The 18,908-nt window shown below is 44.6% G+C and overlaps 1 protein-coding gene across 1 annotated transcript in view; it reads right to left on the bottom strand.

Annotated features, from left to right (window-relative positions):
* The window catches only part of Igf1r (insulin like growth factor 1 receptor), a 321,945-nt gene extending 303,294 nt beyond the window's left edge, over positions 1–18,651 (bottom strand). Inside the window, exon 1 of the mRNA XM_004658155.2 lies at positions 18,528–18,651. Coding sequence (XP_004658212.1) covers positions 18,528–18,621 — 94 coding nt within the window. The 5' untranslated portion in view covers positions 18,622–18,651. The remainder of the gene's footprint in view (positions 1–18,527) is intronic.
* Between the last annotated feature and the right edge of the window lie 257 nt (positions 18,652–18,908).

Genomic DNA, 18,908 nt, shown 5'->3' with positions numbered 1-18,908 from the left:
AAGAGAATGCTCACCAAGGTGGGGAGGGGATAGAAATTATTTACATGAACAGAGAGTCCCCCCCCACAAAAAAAAAAAAAATCTAAGTTGAACTCCGTGAGGCATGAATTCCCTCTCTAAGTAGCTCCTGTCATATAAGTAACTTATTTGTCCTAAAATGGATAATGGGGTCACTGAAACTTCGCAATAATGAAGCGTCTCCCAAACTGCATCCACTTCCCCAAAAATAACAGAGTGCACTGAAGATAAGCTACACCTTTCATGCATTTGGGTGCAAAATCATTCCCAGCCTGAAAACATGCAGGGGTCCTTTGGTATCCAGAGGGGACTAGTTCAAGGTCCCCCTGGAAACTCCTCAATCTCAGGATACTCAAGTCCCTTATATAAAAAGTATCTGCACAGAAAGTACCCACATTCTCTGGAAGACTTGTAAGACCCAATACAACATAGTTTTAAGAGTACATTTTGCAGGGGATAATGACAAGAAAAAAAAAATGTGTACATGTTCAGCACAGGCACATGTCTCCCAAATACTTTTGGTCCATAAATGATTTAATTCATAGATATGAAGCCCAGGGATACAGACAGCTGACTGTACAATTAGATACTCAACTACATTTAAATCTTAGACATTTGTTTGTAACCAACTTTTAAGATTTGCCCAAGAACTTGTATATAAATAGAACCCTGACCTTGAGAATTCTTAACCACAGCACATTACTCCATTATTATGGACTACACAATTGAGTCCCTCTAAAAATTCATGAATCCCCAAACCCCAGGGAGATGGTGTTAGAAGGTGGGACCTAAGGGACAAGACTAGGTTTGATACAGTCATAAGCCAAGTGCCCCACAACGAGTGCCATTAGGTGAAGAGAAAAAGACCTCTGCTCTCTCTGCCATGTGAGGACTGACATTTGCCAGCTGCGACATGAGAAACTGGCTCTCATCAGAAAACCAACTGTTTGGCACCCTGACCTTGGACATCTATCCTCCAGAATTGTGAGAAATAAGTGCCTTCTGTTTAAGCCACCCAGCCTATGTCACTTGTGATGTCAGCCCCAGCTAGCCAAGACATCTATACCACCCTGTAGGAACCTATCACCAATGCAAAGAGAGGGACTGCCCAGCCACTCTGGTTCTATGACATCCCCAGCAGGACGGTCAGGTAAAGCAAACACACAGACAAGTTTAAAAAAAAAAAAGCCCCGAGAGCTGAGAGGGCCAGGGAAAGACAAGAAGGGCCAGTCATGGTTGATTTTGATACAGGAAAAAATGCCAGGCTAACTTCCAGGCACAGCAGTGGCTTTCTCTAGTAGGTCACAGATCAAAAGGAGCTGTGGTAGGTCAGCAGAGTGGAGAAAGTGCCTCTTGCTGCCCAACAGGCTGGGCTACCTCGCAATCTTGTTTGGAATCCAGCAAGTCCAGGCCTGAGTCAGGTGCCTTTCTAAACTAGAGTATGACAACCATGTCCAAAGGGCTGGCCCCAGAAAGTACATTCTGGAGAGCTGTTAAAACAACACTGGCCTGACATACACAGCATGAGTCCTGTGACCTCAAGCCACAAGGGCCTCGAAGGTACCTTGGGTTTCTCACCTGTAAAGAGATGCCTCGGGCCAGTCTCTACTTTCAGACACTTGAATTCTTGCATACTGTACTCACTCTGTTCATTTCAGGACTCCATAGTTATGGGGGAGTCTGCTGCAGTAAAACATGTGAACTGTCATAATAAATGAAAAACTTCCAAAATAATCAGGGAGGGAACAAATATCTAAAACCTCTCCTTTGGAAAAATGAGAAAATGAATAAGCAATTACATGTCACATGGCTGATTAGCAATAAATTCCATTCCTGAAGACAATGGCACAGGCACTTGACTTTGGACGGGATCTCCTGAAGAGGGAAGCACTGTCGGCAGCACTGCACCACTGGGGAAAGCAGACCCTGCTCTGACGATGCACTTCCTCTAGGGGACCTTGGCCTCATTCCCCTGCTGAGATGCTATGCCACCTGGCCCTGTGGCACAGCCCCAGAAGCCAACAGCTGGAATGCTTCCTCCACAACCCACCTGGTATGTTCCTGTTCACAGGTGCATCCATCAAGAAATACATCTTTTCTTTTAAAATTTACGGAGAAAGGGCTGGAGAGATGGCTTGGCTGTTAAGGCACTTGCCTGTGAAGTCTAAGGACCCATGTTTAACTCTCCAGATCCCACGTTAGCCAGACACACAAAGGTGAGGCAAGCGCAAGGTCAAGCATCTGGAGTTCGATTACAGTAGCTGAGGCCCTGGTGTGCCAAATCTCTATCTCTCCTCTTTCTCCCTCTATTTTTTTAATTTAAAAAGTAAAAAAAAAAAAAAAAAAATTATGGTGAAATATGTACAACTCAAGTTTCACTTAGCATAATCTTCAACATTTATCCACTCTGTAGCATGTGGTAGGACCCTCATCTTTCCCAAGGCTAAACAACATTATTCTGTATGGCTATGTCACATTTTATTTACCCATGCAGCCACCAATTGCTTTGCTTCCACCTTTTGGCTACTACAAATCATTATTCATTGCCATGAACACAGGGCATAATTGTGGTTAGGTCTCTGCTTTCACTTCGGGTTGTCATACACTTGCCAATTACATGACAATTCTGCATTCAACATTTTAGGATGACCATACCATGTTCCATTGTCTGCTCCAAGTATAGTCTCACCAGCAATGTGCAGGGCTCCAAGTTCTCTACCTCCTAACTATGCTACTGTCTGGCTTTCTGTCTCAAGTATTACTAAGAGACGAGAAAAGTGTCTTCAAATGTGGATATGATGACTAGTGATATGCTATGGCCTGACTGGACTTAAGGAATTAAACTAAAGGAATTAACTCTACCTCCTAAGAGAGCTTTGATTACAAGAAGAAAATGTAAACAGTAGTATTACTGACTATGATTTGTTAAGGTTGTTGAGTGGTCTAGGCTTTAAACACAGACCACGAGTGACAGTTCCTTAGCAAGACCACCCAAGCCCACCTACCATGCTGAAGCTAGGCATGAATGCAGGTTATAGGGAAAAAGGACACCCCTGTGCAATCCAGGAGGCAAATCAAAAGGCCACCTCTTGTTTGCTGACTTAGAGAAAGACCTGGCATGTCAGGGTCCCACTGGAGACTTCCCCTTCTGCAGCTACCCGGTTTCTAAGGACCCCCTTCCTACGGCAGTCCTCAATCTACAAGGGCCACAGGGTTTCAACTTTCCCCATTCTCAACTTAAGCTTTTCTAGTCAGTCACCTGGCACCTGCTCTTATGATCCCATGCTCTACATTGTTGTTGCTGTTACTGTTTTGAGGCAGGGTCTCACTCTAGCCCAGGCTGACCTGTAACTCACTATGTAGCCCAGGCTGGCCTTGATATCACGGTGATCCTCCCACCTCAACTTCCCAAGTGCTGGAATTAATGCTATCATGCTTACTTCCCATGCTCTAAATTTTCATCAGGAAGATGAGCTGTGTTTTAATCTAGCTCTTACCCAGAAGCCATGTGGCCCCATCTTGAGGAAAAAAATAAAAAAGAGTAAAGGGTGCCTCAATGATTCATTTATGTCACTTGACCCCCTCACAAAGGACACAGGCACCTACATAAAAATCACCCAAAGAATCCATCTCCAGGAGGAAGATGCTTCAGCCAGAGGCAGGAACAAGATGAGGAGGAGAGACAGTCAGATGGAGGTGTGCCTAGTCTCTGGAAGAACACTTGTGAAACTTTCTACACCAAACGAACAAGTGTCTTTAACTGTGGTCAGGACCAGCTAGTGTTACTAAAAGCTGAGCATCAGTGTCAGCACAACCTCAGGAAAGTTCTATTTTTTCCTCTCTCTTTTACAAAAGTAAACAACTTCTAGTGTGTATTTCCTATACATTTAATGACAATCTCAATCAACTCCTGGTATTTGTGATAGGCAGAGTGCATGGGCTTTATATACAATCACTCAGAGAAGTACTTACTTGTAACAGTCCTTAAAGATGGGTACCCATCCACAGCCTGGGACATGGCTTAGCAGCAGACATCTAAATTGCCAGACCCAGTCTCTTCTTCTAAGCTCAACCAGGAAACAGGCCCACCAAGCAAGAGTGGGGAAAGTAGCACACAGGATGAGGCCATGAGGCAAAAACCTACTTTGCTAAACTGGTTAAAATGCTTACTGGAACTGGTGAAAAGGTATTTAAATTTCATAATACTCTGAAATTCCCAAGAGCAAAAGCCCACAGACCAAATAATGTCACCTTCTCTTGAAGCCTCTTACATTACCATGTGTTTATGTGTGAGTTGAAGGGAAAGGTACACTTACAGATCAGGCAACTAGTAGCACTAATCCTGGGCCCAGGCCCCACAACTGCTGCTCATCGAGAATCACAATGTGTCCAATCCATCACAAATATAAATCAGTGCAAGGTCAAAAGCATGAGTAGCAAAGTCCAGGCGAGTACACAAAGTTGGCACCCCCCTTCACTTCAGAAGCAAGGCTGGAAATCTTCCCACCAGATGGGCCAGCACCACAGGGTAGCAGGAGCTGCCTCTTTGTCCCAGCCACTGAGGGCCAAGGCCATGGCAGTGGTACAGGCCATGGCCTGCCTGGGACCCACTTGACCCAAGGAAGCAAGGGTCATCACTAGCCTGAATGAAACTTAGAAAACAGCACTCAGCAAACAAATGGCAAGAGCACTCGTATAACAAACATGAACTTCTTATTTTTTTTTGAGAAGTTTGACCTTGACCTCATCACTATCTTGAAGTCCAGTTCTAACAAATAGGTGAACACTGCAATTTCCAGGGGGCTTTGCTATGAGAAGTGCCTCACCAGAGACTTTCTCCCATAGGTTTTCCACATTTTGTGTCAAAGGTACCTGGAATTTTAAAAATGATTTATTTATTTTTACTTATTTGAGACACACACACACACAAAGACAGATAGAGAAAGATAGAATGGGCATGTCAGTGCCTCCTGCATGTGCCACCATGTGTACCTGGCTTATGGGGGTCCTTGGGCTTCACAGGCAAGTACCTTAACTGCTAAGCCATCTCTCCAGCCTCCCAAGGGCCTATTTTATGCGGCTTCCCTTAGACCTCCAGCCAGCCCAGGTCACACATCAATCCTGGGCCTGCTTTCTACACAGTCCCATACTCCTGACCACAGCACCTCTCCAAGCCACACAGCCCCCCACCACCACCACACACATACACACCCCACCACCACAGGAAGGGACTCAGCCTCATTGTAACCCCCTGTTCTACCTACCCTCCATAGCCACAGAGCTAGGTCAAGCTATCCAATGAGCTCCTGCTAGAGATGGCATGTTCCTCCCTGGCCTGTGCTTACTGCTTACCTTACCTATACCACTAAAGCTCACTCTAGGCTGTTCAGTACCCCAGTCCTGAGCCCAGTGAGGGACCAGAGCAGCCTCTTTAGAACACTTACCTCCTCTGGTCACTACAGGGATCCCATGGCTTCAAAATTCACCAATCTACAGCCATCAGTCAAGTTTACTCCACCAAGACAGACTGCAACCCCCATACCACATCCTCCTGACCCCTGCAACGAGGATGATGTGCCCACTACCTTCACAGTCAAACACTGGAGGCACACTAAAAGCCTCCTAAGCTACTCAGCAGCTCCAAGATATCACCCTCTAAACCCCAAGCATTTCTCCAAGTTCTTGGCATCCCGTAATTTATCATTAAGCACACACTGTCTGCTACTGCTCACCAATATCCAAAATGTTTGGGGCCAAAAGTGTTTCAGAGTTTGGAGATTTGGGGGTTTTGTAATATTTGCGTAGACTTTACCAGTTTAAGCGTCTGTGAAATCAAAATCTAAAATGCTCTGAAATCACAAACTTTTTGAGCACTGACAGGATGCGCAATAAGTTTCAGATTCTAGACTGGGGCTGCTCTATCTGTATCTGATTTTTTTTTTCCAACTGGACAAGCTTCTTGGATATGGGAAACAAAAAAGAATCACATTTTAATTTGTTTGTTCACTTATTTATTTATTTGAGAGCGACAGAGAGAAAGACAGACACAGAGAGAGAGAGAGAATGGGCACGTGAGAGCTTCCAGCCACTGCAAACGAACTCCAGACGCGTGCGCCCCCTTGTGCATCTGGCTAATGTGCATCCTGGGGAATCGAGCCTTGAACCAGGGTCCTTAGGCTTCACAGGCAAACACTTAACCACTAAGCCATCTCTCCAGCCCAAGAATCACTTTTTAAAATGTTCTCCATGAGGCAGAGACCCCTGAATCCATCAAGAAAACAGGGCTTTCTACCTTTCCTTATACTCATCTCCTACTCCACCTCATGTGGGGACATGATCTTGAACCAGAACCCTCCTCAGGTGCAGAGGCAATCTGGTTCATGCTTCTAAAGGCTGGCCTGAGACTCAGACTTTACTAGGTTCATGATCACAGACAGTATCTCTCCTTCTTGGTAAATAATCCTTACTGGGTTCAAATCCTCGCAGCAGATATGGAAAAGATCCATTCTGAGTAGTGGCAATGCCCTGTTGCAGGGAGACCAAAGCACCACAGCAGTATAGGGAGGAGGAAGATGAAAGCGTCCATTGGTTGCATGGTTTCGATTAGCCAGTTCGGCTGGGCATCTTAGAGACACTACTGCTAATTTCCATGGCATGCCTGCTAGAGTTGCACTATTCCAAATTACAGACGGACACTGAAGTCTATACTTCCCTCTCTAACATGACTCCTGGCATCTGAGAAGGAGGTGGCAAACTCTTTGAGACAGGCAAGCTCATATCCATCAAGTTCAAAATTCATAGTAATTTTACAAGATGCTTTTTATAAGCCACACTTGAAATTAACATACCAGCTTCAAATTATTTTGTTTACATTTTCTACGAGAAAATCTCACCTTGCATGTCTCTGATGAGTATCAAGCCTTTAGCAGTAATTTCTTGGGTGTTATGCTGAGGAGTCTTTCCACACCATCCCTGAGAAAGTAAACTTTCTTCTGTAGGTGGTAGGAATAGGGAACAGGCTTCATCTTTCCCAACAGCCCCATGATGATACTGTTAAAGGCCTCGATGGGCACTTAAATAACAAGAGACCTATGGTGGTATGACGAATATGTCCCCATAAACTCATGTGTTTTGAATGCTTGGTCTTCAGCTGGTGACAATTTAGGAGGTAGAGCCTTGCTGGAGGTGTTATGTTACTAGGGTGGGCTTAGGGGCATTAACAGCCAGCAGCCCTTTGCCAGAGCTAACTCATTCTCTTGTTGTTGTTTTCTACCTGCTGTGGCAGAAGTGATGTCTAGCCTCTGTTCATGCCATGCTTTTCCTGCCATCATAAAGCTTCTCCTCAAGACTGTAAACCATAATAAACCCTTTCCTCCCATCAGCTGCTTTCAGTCAGGCATTTTACCCCTGCACTGTGAAGGTAACTAAAAGACACTTAAGACCTTCCTATTGACCCTGCCAGCATTCAAGGCAGTTTTACCTGCTTCACCGAGGAATCAGTCAAGAAACAGAAATAGGCTTCTACTTACATGGTTCTGCAGGTTCCAACCAAAACTCTCTAGGTATCCTTCCCTCCTTACCTTGTCACAGACAGGTAACACTGAAGGACCAAAAGAATGCAGCCAGGCTCATGCTGCCACTCATAAGGGAGAGATCAAGCAGCCAGCAGTGACAGCAGTAGTAGAACTTACAAGATTCAAGGCTCCATCTCAACCTTTATACTAGACTACTCTGAAGATGGACACATGGCCACATCCAGCCTGAAGACAACAGCCTTCACCCAGCTCCATAATGGTTGGACATATACTATAAACATGTAGAAACTAGGGCTGGTGAATCACTCATGCATTTCATCTACTGAAAACTTTGGGAACAAGATCACCATTCCCAGGGACCAAGTGACCCTGACCAAAGCTAGACATGCAAATGCCCTTCCCATGACTCATTTTATTTTTGTTGTACAAAAGGTACAAAAGATCTAAGTATGGATGTTAAAGGTCATTTTATTGCTTCAAGATTCTACGTAAAACATCACAGGCAGAGCTATGACAATGGGATAAAAAGACATTCCCTGTAAATAAATAGTGTGTCAATAAAAGTGGATGGAATGGCAGAGTAACCCTTTAAGAAGTCTTTCATTTCTTGAGCTATCCTAAGTGTCAAGCACTAGGTAATGCCCCAGGGATCCAAAGATGACCAAGACATCATCTCCACCTCAATAGTGGGGGGGAAAAAACAGAAGTCAGAGCATCTTGACTGTAGCAGCTCAAATCCAAAAATCCAAAACCACAGTCTCATAAGCTGTGATGGGAGAGTGGCTGGCCAATTCTTAACAGAATACCAGAGAGCAAAGTAGTAATATAGTCCTCCAGGCACTGGAGCCTCCACCTGCCCAGGAGGCAAACCTATGAATCCATTACCTCTTCTAAAATACCTTTGAAACATAGTTTTTACTACAGATTGCACATTTATCAAACACTTACTGAGTGCTGGGTTCAGCAACCAAACATCAAATGTGGCTTGTATGTCTAGCAATATTCAAAGCCTGCTTCAAAAATGGTTAAAGGAGTTGTTCAGAATGTCTGGGAGGAAAGCAAGCTAGACTCCTTTCAGTCAGCCAGAGGGTTTACAATTTAAAAAACAAAGAGCAACCATGGAGAATGGGGTCCAAAGGTACTATCCACATAACGAGGATAAAGTGTTACTGCATATTTAAGTAAAGCAACAAAAGGTGGACCTTACCATACTTTTCAAAATGAATAGTGGTGTATTTTAATCTCTCATTCAAAAGAAGTGTTTTTAAACTTTTCATTTATAAAAGTTCTATTAAAAAATCTTTGAGGCTGAAACGGTAAGAGACTCACCATGTCTAACAACTTACCCAAGACTTGCAATATGTCCACACTATTTCAGAAGACCCTGATTCTCTCACTGACTAGCTCACTAAGAACCATAGCCCAGTTATTTCTACAGATGCCCCCAGAGTACACATTTCCTGCAGTCCCTTCCCAGAAGCATGCCAGAAAGGAAAATCTAGGGACGCTGTAGGGAATTGGTCCTCCTCATTCTCCAGGACACCTAATTCGGTCCTAGAAGAGGCTAAATTTCATATTACCACTAGGTGGCGCCTACGCATTAGCAAGATGGGTAAAAATGTACACTGGACCCCTACCTCTCAGATCCAGCAGAAATCAAGCCAGAAAAAATTGAGAGAAAGTATGACAAACACATCTCTGAAATAGGGAGGGGCCAGGATGAGGAAAACCACTCCAGGCCATGGAAAAGGGAAGCAAGAATGTGGAGACATGAATAGCATGGCTTGCTTATTAGCACAGAGCTGAAACAGTGTTGGGGCAGTCTGGAAATTAACACTGGGTCCCTGCAGCAAAGTCTCATTAGACCCTATTACAGCCCAATCTGAGGATAAGACCTTAGACTTGATGCTCAGACCACAGACTTGACTAAATTCAGCACATTATTCTGAAGCCCTGAGGCTGGCAAGCACATGAACCCCAAAAATGGCATGGGAGTTAGAGCTGGCCTCTCTATTCCAAGGGTTGCGATGCAGATCTGGACTGGACCAGGGTGGAGCCAGAAACAGGCAAATCTGAGCTATGGCAGACTTAGTGAGGCTGAGAGGAAACATTCAATTAACCAGTTTCTCCAGAAAAGCAGAGGCTGCAGAAACTGAAATTTCACTGGAATTTCCATCCTAAGACAATCTTGGATGAAAAGCTTAGTGAGGTCCATGTTGGAAAGAATACAGATCCCTCTGAGAGAGGCCACCATCATAGAGTCACTTGCCATGATTAAACCACCTGATGTTGGGACTTCATATATGCCATGAACCCATTAGCCTGAGAGATCCAGACAGCACGAGACTTTTAATCTGTGATCCCCCTCAAGTCTCAAGTCTGGGAGCTCACACACCACCTCACTATAGTGAGATCCAGGGAAAGCTGGAGGGAAGGACAAACACAAATGTGGGCACAGCAATGAAGGTTTTACAACCTATTGATAAGTGGTTCCTGGGCACTTTGAACACTGAAGACTGGCAGTTGCCCCAGTCTCCTGGATTTTCTACTGATGTTTCTTCCCCCTCCCCCCAGGAAACTCTCAAAGGTGACTTCACTACTCCACATTTGGAGAAAAGTCCTGTACATAAACTCAATTGCTCCCCACTCACCATCGGATTTCGGTGCCTTGTACTGCAATTAATTTAAATTTGCCTGACTCAAATTGCTAATGCTTCATTTATTTAATCAGAGGTATTCCCAATAATCAATTTCATACATACACATGACTGGGTACAGTTTACAAGACAAGCAAAACAGCTCAGGAAAAAATTCAAGTTCTATTCTATAAAATATTTATGCTTATAATACCATCAAAAGATATATGTTGTAATTTTAAAAGAAGCATGCTTTTAAAAATGACAATTCAAAAGCCAGTTTAAAGAAAGATAGGGACATGTTTAAAACAAACTGGCAAACAAAAATACACAGAACTGGCCTAGAGTGAGACTGTACCTCGAAAAAACAAACAAGGAAGGGAGGGAGGGAGGGAGGGAGGGAGGGAGGGAGGGAGGGAGGGAAGGAGGGAGGGAGGGAAAAAAATACACATAAGTCTAACAAAAATACATTTGAATCAATCAGAATTTAGATGGCTGGGTGAAGATAAACACACAAGTTTAAGTACATGGTATATATTATATAACTTGCTAAACTAGTGGCCTATGTTATTAAGGGAGCTAAGAAAGTGAGGAGATAAAAGAATAAAGAATGTTTGAAATTCCTCCCCACCACCATGAAAAACTTTCTGGAATAGTAGTAAACTATTGCCTTAAATCTTTAAAATAAGTTATAGCTGGGCATAGTGGCACAGGACTTTACTAGAGAAGAGAGAGTTCAAGACTAGCCTGAGCTACACAGTGAAAGCATTGCAAAACAAAACAAACCCAAGTAAATGCTTTAAGAAATGACGCTTTCCACTCTATTTGAATGTAAGCAACTGAAGACAGGTAGCACTGTCGATGCAATACATGATTCCACAATCTACGCATTTTCCTTCTAGAGCCAGCTACATGCATACTCTGAGTAAGAAACTGTAAGTTTCAAGTCCACCAGACAACACAGGAGGAATTATCAATGAGTTTAGAAAAAAAAATGAGGGAGCTGGGCGTGGTGGCGCACGCCTTTAATCCCAGCATTTAGGAGGCATGAGTTCGAGGCCACCCTGAGACTACACAGAGAATTCCAGGTCAGCTTGGGCTAGAGTGAAACTCCACCTCAAAAAAATAAATAAATAAAGAGGATAAATATAAAACTAAACAGCAGAAAGAGTGCATGGGAACTTATCTCTGTCATAGGTATTCATCTCTCACTTAAAAAAAAAAAAAAAAAAAAAAAAACTTCTGAACAGCAATCTCTGAGCTTGGAAATTTTCACAGTCCAGGGTGAAAGATGGAGAGATGGAAGGAAGGAGAAAAGGAAGGCAAGAAGGAAGGGGGAAAGGGAAGAAAGATTAAAGCCTTGCTTACTAGTTTGTTTTTTCAGTCCTTTAAACAGAGATTACAATTTCTGTTGCTTAGCTACTACCTCTTAAAATTAATGGTAAGATGTACTATCAGAAATAATTTCTAACCTAAAGAACTGAACCCAATGAGTACTCAACAAGTTAAGAAGGAAGGGGGAAAAGTCTTAATTCAAGTAAAAAAAAAATCAATTTTTCTTGATTCTGAAATGCATCAACTTAATAAGGTGCAAGTGAAATTGGAATAGACAAAAAAACAAAATCTTCAAAAATGCCCGGGCATGGCAGCACACGCCTTTAATCCCAATACTCAGGAGGCAGAGATAGGAGGATTGCCATGAGTTCAAGGCCACCCTGAAACTACACAGTGAATTCCAGGTCAGCCTGGGCTACAGTGAGACCCTGCCTTGAAAACCAAAAGAAAACAAAAAAAAGAAAGAAAGAAAGAAAAAGAAAAATGAAATATCCCAAAATGTATGAGTACAAGTGACTATTATTTGAAAACAGACATCTAGTTGGTCTTCTGAAGTCCCAAAAGCCTCAAAACAAATATACTATTAATATTTTCAATCAATTAATTCCAAAGCAATTCAACCAAAGAAACAAACTTCATCATGCCAAAGGAATGTATACTTGAGATAATGCCTTCAAAGATCCTTTGTCTACTAACCATTTTCTATACCAAATATATATCCATTCCTCTGAAAAAACTGGTTCACTGACAGGTCTGAGTGGGTAGAGGAGTAAAAGATAAAGGTGTACAAGTTTCAGATTTTTAATTTTTCGTTTTTGTTATTGTCTGGTTGCTTTCTTGTTTTCGAAACGAGGTTTTATACTGGGCATCAGCTATGTTCCCCAAATGTCCGCAGGTCTCAATGTCATAAACACTTCAGCCACCCACCCTGTTGACCCACATCACACCACAAGGAACTGGAAAACCTCCTCTTGCCAATCTGAGGTGGTCAGACACCACTTTCCAGGAGGGCGTCATCCACTGTATTGTCTGTGACCTTTCAAGTGCTGAGGATTTTCCTTCGGCATTTCTCAGACAGAGAAAGCAAGAACTACATTACTAGCCTGGGTGCAACTAGTAGACTTTTAGTACAAATGAAGAGCTCATTTCTGGGGCTCAGGTAGCACCTGTCATAAACTAGCTAAGACAGCAGTTCAAAGCAGGCCAGCCTGAGGGCACAAATACCTCTACTAGTTAACTAGAGTTGAGTTTTAAATGAGTTTTGAAAACAAATCAAAGAAAATCACAACTCAGAGAAAAGTCCATCTTGCAAGCTTTATGATTAAAAGAAAAACAAACTTTTAGGGTTTATTTTCCTCCCCCAGGTCATTACCCCCTATGCTTTTAAAAATAGCCAGGTATCTTTAAATTACAGAAGGCCCTGAAACTATAAACATTTTCTAATAATGCTTGTCAGAAAGCAATGTGTAACTCAAGAAACCTTCTAAAGTTGGTCCTATCTTTTTTACAACTCAAACCATACCAGGCAACCTTCAAAACACACTTGTGGTTCCTTTCATTTTTGTTGTCATCTGGTTGTTTTTTTGTTTTTGAGACAAGGTCTTACTTTGTACAACCCAGGCTGGCCTCAAACATGGGATCCTTCTGCCTCAGCCTCCAGAGTTCTGTGATTGCAGGTGCACCACTACACCCAGTATGGTACAACACATTCTCAATCAAAACTGTCATTGCGGGCTGGAGAGATGGCTTAACGGTTAAGCGCTTGCCCGTGAAGCCTAAGGAACCCGGTTTGAGGCTCGATTCTCCAGGACCCACGTTAGCCAGATGCACAAGGGGGCGCATGCGTCTGGAGTTCATTTGCAGTAGCTGGAGGCCCTGGCGCACCCATTCTTTCTGTCTTCTCTCTCTGCCTCTTTCTCTGTCTGTCACTGTCAAAATAAATAAATAAAAATTTTTTTTAAAACTGCCATTGCTAGTGTTATACTTTGGTTAGGATGGGCAAATGCCTGAATTGTTATAGCCCATGATGGCATTCCAACATGAGGGAAAATATAAGGTAAAAATAATGCAGCCCTGGCTGTACAATAAACAGGCGACACAGGTCTCAAGTCTACGGAAATGTTTAGAAAGGGCCTTTAAAATGCAGTCCATTACCTATATGAAAACTGTGCAGCATATGCTGATTCTATAAAATATAAAATTTCAAGTACCATCCTCTCATGCAAGAGCAAAGACAGTATTCTCAAAGGCAAAATAAAAAGCATTTTTAAAATATTTTATTTATTAATTTGAGAAAAAAGGCAGAGAGAGAGAAAATATGAATATGGGCTCTCTAGGGCCTCAAGCCACTTCACATGAACTACAAACACATGTGCCACCTAGTGCATCTGCCTTTACATGGGTACTGGGGAATTAAACTCAGGTCCTTAGGCTTTGCAGGCAAACACCTTAACCACTGAGCCATCTCTCCAGCCCCTACAAAGGCATCTTTCCCTGAAGACTCATACACTGCTTAGCACAAGTTCAGCTTTCATACAGTAGGTGCCCACTAAGTGCTGGCTAGATTGGACTGCCTCTTCCAGTGCATTCTTATAAAAGCAAATGAAATCAGATTAAAAATGAAACAACAGTTCCTTGAGGACTCCCCTTAAGAAGAAAAAATAAACTTCTCAGGCAACAAGTGAAAATGATAGTTTTCATGACAGCCTTGATCTTGCAACAATAGCAAAGGCAGAAAACAGTTTTGTTAATAAACTAAGACCAAATCTCCACCCAAGTAACTTTTTTTTTGGGGGGGGGTGTCTTTTTCTATGGATAAAGGCATAACAGTTTGAAAACAAAAATGTCATATTTGACCTATCTTTAAAGCTTTTAAGAAATTGCAATTTTTCATTAAAAAAATCACTGTATATGCCCCCAAGCAAGGGGACAGATGTAGTGGTGCATGCCTTTAATCCCAGAATTTGAGGCAGAGGTAAGCAGATCACTTTGAATCTGAGGCCACTCTGAGACTACAGAGTGAGTTTCAGGTCAGCCTGGGCTACATACAGCAAGACCCTACCTCAGAAAACAAACAAGAAGTATCCTACAATGGTCCTCCTACTCAGATTCTGGAGTGTTTAAGAAACAAAATGTTTTTAAAAGAAAGAAAGAAGAAAAACATAAAAACATCCTTTTAAAACAAGCAGTTTCTCCTTAGCCTCCACTACCACTTGTGGCTAATATGGCGCATCAGAGAAGGACTGGAAAGTCTTCACTGTCATAAAACAGCACATTACTTTCTTATTGGAGAACAAGCACAATAAAATGGAGATATAAACAATATCTAGGCTTGTCTCTTGAACCCTGAGGACCAACATCATTTCAAGTTCAGTTTGAGGACGTTACTGTGAAAATTTTGACTTTTACTAGCATGTGCGTGCTTTTCTTTACATCTGACCCCACAACTCTCAAGTTTAGTATGGCCAAGATTCTGTTTTCGCTGCTTGTCTACTTCTCATCTGGCAATGAATCCCTGCTGTTGTAGCTCCAATCATCAGTTCGTTGGATTGCAGTAATTCATGGATCTAAATTTTCATATATTTTTAAAGAAACATGAAACTGCAGGAAATTTTTCTTTAATAATTTTAATCTAATTTTATGTCCAAAGTGGCACAATGCATGCCTTTCAACCTTAGAATATTTCTTTTTTAAAAAAATATAATAACAGGTTGAGGTATAATTCAAGTATCATGGAGCCAGTAATTGAGAATGTACAATTCAATGGCTTTTAGTATACAAGGTTGTGCAACCATCACCACAAACTAAGTATAGAACCTTTTCATCACACCTCTGAAAAGCCCTGTACCCATTAACAGTCACTCCCCAGTCTGTCCTCCCCCATCCCCTGGCAACCACTAAACTGTCTGTCTCTATGGATTTGCTAGACATTTCATGTAAATGGAATGGTACAAAATGCGGCCTTTCCTAACTGACTCCTTTCCCTTTCTGTAATGTTTTAAAGGTCCATCTATTTGATCTTAGCAAAATTCTGGGAGCCATTCTTTCTTAATCCTCTTTGACAAATCAAATATATGACCTTTTAAACTTAAAATCCTGACCCCTCCACTGCCTCTCCACAAAATATTGTTTACTTGCTATTTCCCTCCAGGAAGAAAAAAAAAACCTAAACTATAATTTGCTATTTAAGTTCTTTCAAAAGTTCTTATTCTGGGTTCTCCTTCTCGTAGGTAATAAAACACTAACTGCTTTAAACACCAACATTTCACATACCTCCATTCCTCTGACAATAGGATGTTACTGTGCCTGCGGCAGAAAGATGACTAAATCCTTTTAAGGAGATGGCCACATTAAGTTTGAAGTGCATGTTTATTTTTTCAAAAGAAAACAGCCACCCGACTATCTATCTGACTGTCACTCATAACTTCCAAACTCCCTTATTTAGAAGGTCTGCTCACATTCTCCTGCCTGTAAGTAAACATGTCTGCTTGCCCACCTTTTGCTTCACAAAACTTCCCCTCTCCCTAGTTGAAGACAAAACACCCTGCTGCTCTCACCCAGAGGCACAGCTGATCTCTAAACAGCAGGCACACCACCAGCCAAGGAACTGGAATCTCCACACTAACCAACAAGGAGAAGAGAAAGGCATCTCCAGGCCACCTTGCATTGAGTGATGAGCACCTTTCTGACTAAAACCCCCAATGAGCGCTCCTAGGGTGACACTTGACCTTCGGCACTGCGGAGATGAGTCAGAACTTCAGCACATCCTCATCAGGATTTGGGGTACTTTCTGACCATCCATAATATGTTAAGGAACTTACAACCTTAAAGGGATTCTTCGAAGAGCCTGGGCATCATGGGATTAAAAGCATACAGTAAAATATCCTTTCCCCTTGAGTCCCTGCTAAGAAAGCACCGCCTTTGACAAGGAATCTTCTATTCTACAAAGAAGCCCCAGCTCCATCAGGCTTTTTTTAAATGCCAGAGTCCTGCCCTGAGAAGCAAGGCCATGACTGCAACTTTGAATTTCAGAACTTCTAACATTAAATAACAAAAGTAGAAAAACTGCACATTTCAATAGCACACCACGGTGAAAAGGGTTAGTTCTCCAATGTCTTCTACACCACACGTTGAGCTTTGAAAGTCTAGATACCCACCTTTTTTCTCCCTCTCCCCAACACCATCTAGTTGCCAGAGTATGCGGTAGCTGAAAGCCTTTGGCCCAATCCAATGTGCTCAAAGTTTGGAAAACAAAGAACCGAGAGACGAGAGACTAGATTTTGTGGAAGGTCGGCCCGAGTCTGCGCCTTGGTCGTCTTAGTAAACAGCTAGTGCTATAAAGATCTGTTCTAACTCCATCGAAGACTGGTTTCTTAAAAAGTCATTTAAGAAGGATTTGTTGGGGGAAAAAAAAGCCTCTGTGAACTGGCCGAATAGTGGAGGCGCACAGCCCCCACCGCCTCCAGTCTCTCTCTCTTTACTGTCTCAAGACTCAGTCGTGATTCTTCCGAATTAATAGGCACCACCTGCATACCATCAGCAAACATTACTCACCAACACTCCCTCACCTTCCCAGCCTTTGCTTTGCAACTGCATTTCAACTTTTAAAGTACCAGTGTACCCCACTCTTTATTTTCCTTGAGCAAAACAAAACCCCTCCTCCGGCTGCCTCCACACACCGTGACTTCTCACTCCCTGTACCTCCTGCACGCACCCCCCCTCTGCCCACTTCCCTACCTGCCCCTACCCGACACCACCAAAACAAAAGCTATCAGATTGCAAGCGATAGCAAGTGTGGAACGATACTGCTTATTAAGTATGTACAAAGGAAGTGCGGGGCGGGGGTGGCAGTTAGACACAACTCTGGCCACAACAAAACCAAGGCCAGGGTTCCGCGCTCGCAAAACAAAAACAACCTCCCCTCCGCTGCCAAACATCCTGGCGAGTCCTAAACTACAGCACACGACACCTCGGACCAGAGCCGGGTGTCCGGGTGTCCCCGCGTGGTCGTGTGGCCGCAGCTACAGCCGGCGCCGCGAGCACGTGCATGGAGGCGCACGTAGGCTCCCACCACAGACCACTACCATTCACGGTGTCGTCGTCCTACCACCTCCTGGACACTTCAGGGGAGAAGCGCCAGAGCCCTTTGAACTGGGGACCTAGTGGGTTCCCAGACGAGCATGATTGATGAAGGGTCCCGACCTCACGCTTCCCAAGGGGCGGCCTGGGATGCTGCCGCCTCCTCGGGGCCTCGCAGGACAGCTGCAGGACAGAGGGGGTCTGCGCGGAAAGCACTCAAGGGACGATGGCAAGAGTCGGGAACCCGAGGGGCCTGATAGGCAAAGCAGGTTGGGTGACAGGAGGAGGCCACGCCGTGATGTGTGGAAACGTGTCCTGGGGCTGCGTGGTCTCCCCACCCGCACCTCCCTCTCCAGGCCAACTTACACCCGGCGGGACAGGCGGCTTCCCCTCCCCATCCCCGGGCACCCAGTGTCCCCTAGCAGCGACGTGCGACGTAGCCAAAGATACTGTCACCACAGTGTGCAGGGTGCGGAACTACTCGTGCGTCCGGGAGGGGCGAGGAGAGTGTGACGGGGACCCCACCCAAGCCCACCCTAGATCCGACTTCCCTATCAAGTGTTTCCCCCCCACACATCGTGGCCCCAGCACTGAACCGCCAAGAAGCAAGCGCTGCCCACCCACCAGGCCGCGCGGGACAGCGCTCCGGGACAGGGAAACAGAAAGCCCCGAGGCCCTTCCCGCGCGAGGATGCGCTGCGCCACGACCTGGCGGGGCTCTAAGACCCACGGGTTCGGAGCCCGGGGTCCGCTAGGGCTTTGGGGGAAAGAGTTCCTTCGCACCCCGCCCCGCCCCGCCCCGCGACTCCCGAGCCCCCGGGGCCCCCGACAGCTGCGTCGGTGGCAACTGGGGTTTCGCAAACAGGGCGCAGCCCCTCGGAGGAAAAAGTTCCCGCTGTGGCCGCGGGCGGCGGGCGCATACTCACTTTCTCCACTCGTCGGCCAGAGCGAGAGCGCGGCGGAGAGAAACACGAGCCCCCACAGCGAGGTCGGGGACCCTCCTCCGGAGCCAGACTTCATTCCTTTGATTTGGGACGAAATTCCCCTTTTTCAAAAAAAAAAAAAAAAAGGAACGGAAAAAGGAAAGAAAAGAAGAAAAGAAAAAGTCTTTAACTCAGTCCTCACTCCCCCTGCCACAAGCACGAGCGAAGGGGACAGTCCTCGGAGGGCGGCGCGGCCGGGGCGGGCGGACGGGCGGGCGGGCGGGCGGCGGCGCGGGGCGGCCCCTCAGCGCCGGCGGCGGCAGCAGCAGCAGCAGCAGCAGCGGCCCACGGCTCGGCGGAGTCGGGAACCCGAGGCGCGCCGGG

Source organism: Jaculus jaculus, chromosome 3 (genome assembly GCF_020740685.1).
Source record: "Jaculus jaculus isolate mJacJac1 chromosome 3, mJacJac1.mat.Y.cur, whole genome shotgun sequence".
In the NCBI taxonomy this organism is placed as follows: Eukaryota; Metazoa; Chordata; class Mammalia; order Rodentia; family Dipodidae; genus Jaculus; species Jaculus jaculus.
Note: the sequence above shows the minus strand (reverse complement) of the source record. Positions and strands in the feature narration are given on the sequence as shown.